We start from the raw sequence: 10985 nt of genomic DNA, 5'->3' as shown, positions 1-10985 counted from the left end.
TAAATAATGTGTAACAGCACATTCAGTTTAGCCCCTGCACTGAAAGCAGGCACAGTAACATGCACAATACAGCCCACAGCATGTGAATGCATGTAGTGAAAATGAAATAAAGGATGGTAGCAAAGAGAAGGCATACATCAAATGCAGCAGCAATTACCCATTGGTATAGTTAGGGAAGCACTCTAGCTCGCTGTCTCCAATGTACGTTTCGCTTTTCGTTGCTTCCTCAAGGGGTGCCCGTTTCACCCCTTATCTTTCCCATTATTTATGTATATTTGTATCTACTACGTATTGTTTCAATAAAATGTTTTTATTAATTAGCATGGACTCTGTCCCCTCCTTGTTTAGTTGTCTGTTTAGGTTATTTGAAGGTTCAACAACAAAACCTACAGATATGACCATAAATATGTTAAAATAATAGCTTTGTATATTTTATATTTTGATTCACCAAAGTAAAACAGTATAAAGAATGATGGGTGAGATCATCATAAGGAAATAAAGATAATGATGCAGGATGTAGCCAATGGTGCATACATGCAGTGAAAGCGGCCCCTTGGAAGAAGCCAGCGAAACGCGCGTCGGGCATTAAAGGTTATATACACCATTGTATGGAAATCTTGTATAGTATGGCATGGATTTTGTGCATTAGATTCTCTCTCTGACTGTATTCCATATTTCTTATCATACATTGCAGGAAGTACCATACTTGCTTTTCTTTTATCCACTCGCCTATATCTTTAGGCATTAAGCCCATGTTGTCAGGTTGAGACATTTTATTATCCATTACACCTCATGGCACTTAACTTTTTAACTCGCTTCAGCTATATATTTTAGTTAATTGCAACATTTATATCTTGTGTATCGATATACTCTTTTCTGATAGCCATTGTATGTATGCATCATTGGCTATATCGTGTATCCTCTTCGGTAATTCCTTATGATGATGTCGCCCATCATTCTTTATTCTATTTTACTTTGTATATTTCATAATTTGACTCAATAAAGCTATTATTTTAACATATTTGTAGGTTTTGCATTTGCATGCTGAGTGTAATTCTCGTTACTATCTTTCACATTGGCCCACTGACTTCCTGCCAATATTTGGAGGTTATTTGGAGCTTGTTTAAAAAATAAAAACCTAAAAAAAAAACAGAGATCCATATGCCCTTCACAGATCATGACATATATAAGCGTTTAATGCAACGTAAACCGAATTCAAGTAAAATGACATCATTTACGCAGGTCTTATTTAAACTGCGTGGTTGGCAAGTTCCTTCTAGTATCCCTGACTTTTAGATGACTTATAAACCCAGTGTCATTCTATAGTTAGCACACCTGACTTTTAGATGACTTTTAGACCCGGTTCCGTTGCATAGCTAGTACCTCTGACTTTTAAGGCCTCTTTCACACTTCCGTCTTTCTTTTTCCGTCACAATCCATCATTTTGTGAAAAAAAAACGAATCCAGCAAATGGTGCTGCTGGATCCTTTTTTTTTCTCTTACACTTGTATTAGCGACGGATTGTGACGGATGGCCAGACGTTTCATGAGTTGTGCACTGGATCCGTCATAAAATTGCTGTCCATCGGGCGGAGACAATGCACAAAGGAACGTTTTTTCTGTATGTTGGAAAATCGCTCAGCAACGAATCCTGCGCTGTCCGTCGTTGGCTATAATGGAAGCCTATGGACGCAGGATCCGTCGCTGACTGTGAAAAGCAGGAATCCAGCGATGGATGCCATCTTTTCAAACTGAGCATGCACGGAAGAATTTCCCATCAGGGAAATTCTCTCTCACGCTCTCTCTCTCTTTACTATTGATGCTGCCTATGCAGCATTATTAGTAAAAAGATTTAATGTTAAAAATAATTAATATCATGATTTTTTATTTTTGTCTTACCTTCCAGCGTCCCCCGCAGCCTTCCCGCGGCCCCCCCGATGCTCACGATGCTGCCGGCAGCTCCGGTTCCCAGTGATGCATAGATGACCGCTACGTCATCACAGGTCATTGTCTCGCTATGCATCACTGGGAAAGGAGCATTGCGAGCATCGGGAAGGCTGCAGGGGCTGCGCAGGACCCCGGATGGTAAGGATATCACAATTTTTTTATTTTGTTTTTATTATTTTTATCATGGGTTGTGTTGCGTATGCGTTTTCACAGCGAAAAACCGTGGCGAAGACGCATACACAATGTGTGCACATAACCATCTAGGATGCACTGCAACCGTAAAAAAAAATGGCTCCAGTGCATCCGTTTTTTACAATTAGCACAGGATCCGTCTTTTCAACATTTTGATGGATTGTGACTGATTGTAAAAAAACGGAAGTGTCAAAGAGGCCTAAGATGACTTGTAGACCCGGTGTCATTGTATAGCTAGTCTCCCTGACGTTTAGATGACTTGTAAACCTGTTGCCGTTATATAGCTAGTCTCGCTGACGTTTAGATGACTTGTAAACTTGGTGTCGTTGTATAGCTAGTCTCCCTGATGTTTAGATGACTTGTAATCCTGGTGTCGTGGTATAGCTAGTCTCCCTGACGTTTAGATGACTTGTAAACCTGGTGTCGTTGTATAGCTAGTCTCCCTGACGTTTAGATGACTTGTAGACCCGATGTCATTGTATAGCCAGTCTCGCTGACGTTTAGATGACTTGTAGACCCGGTGTCGTTGTATAGTTAGTACCCCTGACTTTTAGATGACTTATAGACCCGGTGTCGTTGTAGATACCCTGACTTTTAGATGACTTGTAGACCCGGTGTCGTTGTAGAGCTAGTACCACTGACTTTTAGATGACTTGTAGACCCGGTGTCGTTGTATAGCTAGAATCCCTGACTTTTAGATGACTTGAAAACCCGGTGTCGTCATATAGCTAGTACCCCTGACTTTTAGATGACTTGTAGACCCGATGACCTCGTAGAGCTAGTACCCCTCACTTTTTAGATGACTTGTAGAGCCAGTACTTTCCATCAGCAACACTGATTACTTTCAGTGGTTGTGTCCACCATGTAAACACAGCTCCATGAATGCGATCCGAACAATGGGCACAAATGTCACGTTTGGTAACATTCTTCACTAATGTGGATAACATCCATTTATACTGCTCCTTCTTTCACCTCTGCACATTCACAGCTGCTGCAGGCTCAGCTGTACAGAGCCGAGTTTCATCTCACGTTCGCGAAGCAATTGCTTTGATCGAGAGAATTTTCAACATTTCCCACACAATCAAAGCAAAGGCTTTGACTGGAGAGGCTTCTATTTGTGCTGCTAAATAGATTTCTCTCCTGAGCAGGTAAAGTGTTTTAATTAATATTGGAGCTTCTCAAAACAGCAATATTTATGAAGATCACTCAGGTAAGCATCCATTCTGTAGAAGGACTTAATAGAGCTTTAATGGGTTGACCTGTCATTCGATTTCATGTCTTGCATTCATAGAGCAGTCACCGCCGGAGAGGAGAAAGGGCTTTTTATAAGCCAGCATATTCCCTTAACCATTTCCAAGTTATCAACAGCTTCAGCTAAACAAAGGCAGTTCTGAATGAGGAGAACACTTGAGGGCATAGAAATAATCCGAGGCACGTCTGTATGTGTGATGGGTTCCATTGTGACACGACCAACTGCTTGCTGCCTCCGTATGAAGTGAGTCAACGTTATTTAGCCAACATTCTTTGTGGCTTGGCAGAATGAAAAGATTATTCAGATATTCAATTAAATGCTGAATAGGGCCTTTCGGAGAATCAGGTGAGTTAGACAACGACTGTCGATCAAGCCCTATGTATTATTTTGACATTCATCAATGCAATGTCTTTATGGTTATTATGAAATAACCTCAGGAACATGGAGCTGTGTGGCTTTTATTTAGCAAAACGTTTCAGTGGAGCAGAGAAGAAGAAAAATAATTCTTGAGTGCGACATGAGTTGGGTTTCGAAAAATAAAGAAAAAAAAATAGCCAGAGATAGTAGAAAATAGGGTTTGTAAATGCAGCAGATAGATATAACTTAACCCAATAGGTTCATGACATACAGCCCTTGACATCGCCCACTGGTTATTGTTCCACAGAACGTTCCTTCATGTTGTGCGTCTGTACGGACAGCTCCTCTCCATATTGCTACGAGATTTCGCAAATTTTTTTTTTTTAAGCTTTTTCTTTGTGTTCAACAAAATGATATATAATATAAATTGAGAATATCCAATGGTCTAATATTAGTCGTTGTTACTTCTTTTCCTTAAAGGGGTTGTCCCTTTAAAAAGTATTATTTGAAACGCCGTAAGGCATGTCAAATAAAGTGTGTCTTCGCTATATATCCATTAAAAATAGTGTGCGATTTGGTTTGTACATTACATTTTGAAATGTGGTTGCATTTCCTGCAGTTTCCCCTGTAACCAGAATGATGGCCCACCTTACGTGGGTTCAGAGATGGATGCACGTGCTCTGTCACTCACTATGCAGCTCGAAGGAGAGGATCAGCCTCTTCACTGATGAATATTCACTCAGGACAGGTCATTTTGGGCCATATTGGTTCCTCCACCTCCCCCAAAAAATATGTGGAGCAGGCGGGGTTAAGACACATAGGCATAGTCACAAAAAGCATACGTTTAAACACACTCTACAATGCCACTTTCACAGCCCCCACACATTATGATATCCCCCAAAATACTCCCACACACATTGATACTTTACCATGAATTCCCCAATACAATTTGCCCTCACAGTACCCCTGTCCTGATGCCTCACACACTGCTCTTCCCTACAGTATGATGTCCCAACAGTACATTTCCCAACAATATGATGGCCCCTACATACTCCCTCACAATGTGATGGTCTTCACAGCCCCCAAACACTAACACTCCCCACAGTATATTACACACCCACGGTATATCCCCCAAACAGTATGATACCTCTACAGCCCACCACACAGAATGATGATCCCACAAAACCACAAAGAATAACCACCAACACCACAGTGAATTGACACCCCAAAAATGGCAATTCGTTTAAACTTACAGTTAGGGCCAGAAATATTTGGACAGTGACACAAGTTTTGTTATTTTAGCTGTTTACAAAAACATGTTCAGAAATACAATTATATATATATAATATGTGCTGAAAGTGCACACTCCCAGCTGCAATATGATAGTTTCCACATCCAAATCGGAGAAAGGGTTTAGGAATCATAGCTCTGTAATGCATAGCGTCCTCTTTTTCAAGGGACCAAAAGTAATTGGACAATGGACTCTAAGGGCTGCAATTAACTCTGAAGGCGTCTCCCTCGTTAACCTGTAATCAATGAAGTAGTTAAAAGGTCAGGGGTGGATTCCAGGTGTGTGGTTTTGCATTTGGAAGCTGTTGCTGTGAGCAGACAACATGCGGTCAAAGGAACTCTCAATTGAGGTGAAGCAGAACATCCTGAGGCTGAAAAAAAAGAAAAAATCCATCAGAGAGATAACAGACATGCTTGGAGTAGCAAAATCAACAGTTGGGTACATTCTGAGAAAAAAGGAATTGACTGGTGAGCTTGGGAACTCAAAAAGGCCTGGGCGTCCACGGATGACAACAGTGGTGGATGATCGCCGCATACTTAATTTGGTGAAGAAGAACCCGTTCACAACATCAACTGAAGTCCAGAACACTCTCAGTGAAGTAGGTGTATCTGTCTCTAAGTCAACAGTAAAGAGAAAACTCCATGACAGTAAATACAAAGGGTTCACATCTAGATGCAAACCATTCATCAATACCAAAAATAGACAGGCCAGAGTTAAATTTGCAGAAAAACACCTCAAGAAGCCAGCTCAGTTCTGGAAAAGTATTCTATGGACAGATGAGACAAAGATCAACCTGTACCAGAATGATGGGAAAAAAAAAGTTTGGAGAAGAAAGGGAACGGCACATGATCCAAGGCACACCACATCCTCTGTAAAACATGGTGGAGGCAACGTGATGGCATGGGCATGCATGGCTTTCAATGGCACTGGGTCACTTGTGTTTATTGATGACATAAGAGCAGACAAGAGTAGCCGGATGAATTCTGAAGTGTACCGGGATATACTTTCAGCCCAGATTCAGCCAAATGCTGCAAAGTTGATTGGACGGCGCTTCATAGTACAGATGGACAATGACCCCAAGCATACAGCCAAAGCTACCCAGGAGTTCATGAGTGCCAAAAAGTGGAACATTCTGCAATGGCCAAGTCAATCTCCAGATCTAAACCCAATTGAGCATGCATTTCACTTGCTCAAATCCAGACTTAAGACGGAAAGACCCACAAACAAGCAAGACCTGAAGGCTGCGGCTGTAAAGGCCTGGCAAAGCATTAAGAAGGAGGAAACCCAGCGTTTGGGGATGTCCATGGGTTCCAGACTTAAGGCAGTGATTGCCTCCAAAGGATTTGCAACAAAATATTGAAAATAAAAATATTTTGTTTGGGTTATGTTTATTTGTCCAATTACTTTTGACCTCCTAAAATGTGGAGTGTTTGTAAAGAAATGTGTACAATTCCTACATTTTCTATCAGATATTTTTGTTCAACCCTTCAAATTAAACGTTACAATCTGCACTTGAATTCTGTTGTAGAGGTTTCATTTCAAATCCAATGTGGTGGCATGCAGAGCCCAACTCGCGAAAATTGTGTCACTGTCCAAATATTTCTGGCCCTAACTGTATATATTTATAAATTTTACAGATGCGATGATACTGAATGTTTATTTTTTCCCCATGTCTATTTTTATGGTGATTTTAGTTTTTAGCTGATTTTTTTTATACTTTTAAATTTTTTTAGCTCCCTTTGGGTACTTGAACCTGCGATCATTTAATCACTTGTGCTTTATACTGTAATACAAATTATTATTATTTATTATTATAGCGCCATTTATTCCATGGCGCTTTACATTTGAGGAGGGGTATACATAATAAAAACAAGTACAATAATCTTGAACAATACAAGTCACAACTGGTACAGGAAGAGAGAGGACCCTGCCCGCGAAGGCTCACAATCTACAAGGGATGGGTGAGGATACAGTGGGTGAGGGTAGAGCTTGTCGTGCAGCGGTTTGGTCGATCGGTGGTTACTGCAGGTTGTAGGCTTGTCAGAAGAGGTGGGTCTTCAGGTTGTTTTTGAAGGTTTTGATGGTAGGTGAGAGTCTGATGTGTTGTGGTAGAGAGTTCCAGAGTAGGGGGGATGCGCGAGAGAAATCTTGCATGCGATTGTGGGAAGAAGAGATAAGAGGGGAGTAGAGAAGGATTGCAATATTGCAAATATATAGCTAAAATACCGTTATCCTTTGAAACCTAACTTGTAGCTGAGCTTCACAATAGTGCTAACATGTCAGTTTTCAGCAAGTGCCCAGCTACAACAGTGCTCATGATTGTGTTACGTGTGTGTGTGTGGGATAGGCACTAATGACGGCATGCCCCCGCCACCAAGACAGACCTCCTTAAATGCCTTTGTTAGAAATGGAAAGCTGCATTTTAAGAGGCTAACAGCAGTGGTTGGAGCTTAGCTTGGCTCCGATTGCTACTTTTATAGGCAGATTCCGGTTATGGTGCGGAGCCTACTCCATTACCTAGCACCCTAACCCTAACCCTATGTACAGCAGATGTTGGGGAGGATATAAAGGAATTCTGCCAAGAGCTTAAGGTCAACTAAACTAATGATACTACTGTACCAGGTAGGAGATTATATATATATATATATATATATATATATATATTTTTTTTTTTTTTTTGTTCATGACTATTAAAATTGTAAATTCACACTAAAGGCATCAAAACTATGAATTAACACATGTGGAATCATATACTTAACAAAATAGTGTGAAACAACTGAAAATATGTCTTATATTCTAGGTTCTTCAAAGTAGCCACCTTTTGCTTTGATGACTGCTTTGCACACTTTTGGCATTTTCTTGATGAGCTTCAAGAGGTAGTCACCGGCAATGGTTTTCACTTCACAAGTGTGCCCTGTCAGGTTTAATAAGTGGGATTTATTGCCTTATAAATGGGGTTGGGACCATCAGTTGTGTTGTGCAGAAGTCTGATGGATGCACAGCTGATAGTCCTTCTGAATAGACTGTTAGCTGTTTTTCTTGCCATAATACAAATTCTAAGTAAAGAAAAATGAGTGGCCATCATTACTTTAAGAAATGAAGGTCAGTCAGTCCGAAAAATTGGGGAAACTTTGAAAGTGTCCCCAAGTGCAGTGGCAAAAACCATCAAGCATTACAAAGAAACTGGCTCACATGAGGACCGCCCCAGGAAAGGAAGACCAAGAGTCACACCTGCTTCTGAGGATCAGTTTATCCGAGTCACCAGCCTCAGAAATCGCAGGTTAACAGCAGCTCAGATTAGAGATCAGGTCAATGCCACACAGAGTTCTAGCAGCAGACACATCTCTACAACAACTGTTAAGAGGAGACTTTGTGTAGCAGGCCTTAATGGTAAAATAGCTGCTAGGAAACCACTGCTAAGGACAGGCAACAAGCAGAAGAGACTTGTTTGGGCTAAAGAACACAAGGAATGGACATTAGACCAGTAGAAATCTATGCTTTGGTCTGATGAGTCCAAATTTGAGATCTTTGGTTCCAACCACCGTGTCTTTGTGCAACGCAGAAAATGTGAACGGATGGACTCTACATGCCTGTTTCCCACCATGAAGCATGGAGGAGGAGGTGTGATGGTGTGGGGGTGCTCTGCTGGTGACACTGTTGGGGATTTATTTAAAATTGAAGGCATACTGAACCAGCATGGCTACCACAGCATCTTGCAGCGGCATGCTATTCCATCCGGTTTTCGTTTAGTTGGACGATCATTTATTTTTCAACAGGACAATGACCCCAAACACACCTCCAGGCTGTGTAAGGGCTATTTCACCAAGAAGGAGAGGGATGGGGTGCTATATAAAAAGATTTTTTTTCCTTTGCTTAAAATAAAAATCAACGTTGAATTTTTATGTCAAATTGTCTGCAATAGCAACAATCCACTGCAAAATTTCTTCTGATCAGAAAATATTGCAAAGGACCCAACTTCTCATTAGTCGGGCCAATGAAGTAGAATCGGTGTTCTAACTTGGGTATGGCCCACCCTTGAGGTGCACTTACAGACTAATTTACATGACGATTCAGAGGTGATTTTCTCAGCAAAAAAAAAAAAATCTAATTACGGCCAGGAAGGTATGTTTAAGCTACTACCCAGCAATATAATATTTTGACACCCCTAAAGCTCATGTCCGATTATCTTTAGACTGCATTCACGCTCCCGTGTCTTTTTTTTTTTCTCATCCTTTTTGCATCCATGTTGCATGTGTTTTTTTTTTCTCTCAAATTTTAAAAACTGAAGGGGCTAGAAGTCATTTATCCACTGACTATTAATGGATCAGTGCTGGAGTGGACATATCATTGGTTCAACCTGTGTAGCCAAAGAGGTGAGGGGCCCTTTTCCACCTCCAAAACATGTGGAATTGTGCACTTTGATGAGCTATAGGACTGCAAGGGGCCCATGTATTGTTCTTATACCAGGGGGCTTTTTCTTTCTACTGTATGATCCAGTTGATCAGTGGAACATGGATGGAGCACTAAAGTACAAAGTCAGTGTTGTTGAGTTTTCTTCTGTAGGCATCTCAGATACTTACTTTGAGAAGACAAATGTCTTGAAAAGAAAGTCAATAACAGAATTAGGAAATACTTCTGTGTTTCCTGATGGCTAATTATCATTGTTTTTTTTTTATAATCAACAGATGAAAAGTTCCTGGAAAACCACAATTTAGCCAAGAGTGCTCAAGAAAAGATCAACTCTGCCCTCCTGGAATACACAATGTGCCACTATCCCCATTGTACGGACAAGTATCGCCTACTTCTGCTGAGGTTAGCTGAAATTCGATCCATCAGCATGCAAGCGGAAGAATATCTTTACCACAAGCACCTTAGTGGGGAAGTTCCGTGCAACAATTTACTAATTGAAATGCTCCATGCTAAGCGGGCTTGAGAGGCTCCATTCAGAAGTGACTCAATATTAAAGCTTTCAAGGATTGCTCAACCTAAACAAACCAGGGACTCTACGAAGAGCGAGATCATTTTTATCAATGCTGCCTGTCCAGAAAAAAAAAAATTCTTTGGTGATGTATTTAACCTATAGTATTGGAAAGTTTCAGATTTATTTTAATATAATTGTGGCTCTTTACTGAGCGGTTTATTATGTGTAATGGCTTTTTTTAAAATATGCCATTACTTTGTCGTGTTTGGTTCATCATGACTATCTAAATGCTTCTTAACATAAATGTGAAAAAAATATGAAAAATCAACCGCTACATGTGTGGGTGACCTGTTGGGTATGTTTATTTAAAATAGTTGTAAGATACCATTTTCTTATTTTAACACGTGTCCAAAGTTAACGCATACTGATATGCTTTATTATGGCTTTGGTTGCTGAACCCATTTTATTCAGAAATGTCGTGAATGTGTTTATAGTTCAGCACAAGAAGTCTAAAGCACATATTTTAAAATATCCTAAAAATAAAACACTAATGTATTATGTAAATTGGGTAACTTTCTTTTTTTTTCAGGGCCTCATATCATTAATGTTGTTCTAATTCAGTAAAAAATTAGCTTCTGTTTTTCACACATTTTGCCCTGAGAAGTTCATAGAATGTTCGAGTCCTGTCCATGGATTGTATACTTCTTCTGTGGGGTTTACGCAAACTCTGTCCCTGTAAGGTTTCTTCAGATGTCCATGTCAATCGATCAAAGAATGAACAGTCTGTGGCTCTCCTGACCTGATCGTCACAGTCTTATAGACCTATAGGAAGCAGTCACGTTCAGTTCAAGAGACTTGTGGCCAGTCTGTGCATGGTTGTCCATGGCCAGACCATTTGGCATTGATCTCTGATGCAGCCTTTAGGCTGGTCATACTTGAAATGTTTCTGAAAAATTGGCACCAGCCCAGTAATTTTGAGACTGTTGGCGGCTATGCAATCCACCGATGTTTTTTTCCTGGTGGGAA

The 10985-nt window shown here is 40.5% G+C and overlaps 1 protein-coding gene across 1 annotated transcript in view; it reads left to right on the top strand.

Annotated features, from left to right (window-relative positions):
• NR5A1 (nuclear receptor subfamily 5 group A member 1) overlaps positions 1-10519 on the top strand; it is a 181534-nt gene extending 171015 nt beyond the window's left edge. Inside the window, exon 7 of the mRNA XM_069755547.1 lies at positions 9724-10519. Within this exon, the coding sequence (XP_069611648.1) occupies positions 9724-9971 (248 nt within the window). The 3' untranslated portion in view covers positions 9972-10519. The remainder of the gene's footprint in view (positions 1-9723) is intronic.
• Positions 10520-10985: the final 466 nt, after the last annotated feature.

Source organism: Ranitomeya imitator, chromosome 2 (assembly GCF_032444005.1).
Source record: "Ranitomeya imitator isolate aRanImi1 chromosome 2, aRanImi1.pri, whole genome shotgun sequence".
Lineage (NCBI taxonomy): Eukaryota > Metazoa > Chordata > Amphibia > Anura > Dendrobatidae > Ranitomeya > Ranitomeya imitator.
This window is presented reverse-complemented; position numbering and strand designations above follow the sequence as displayed.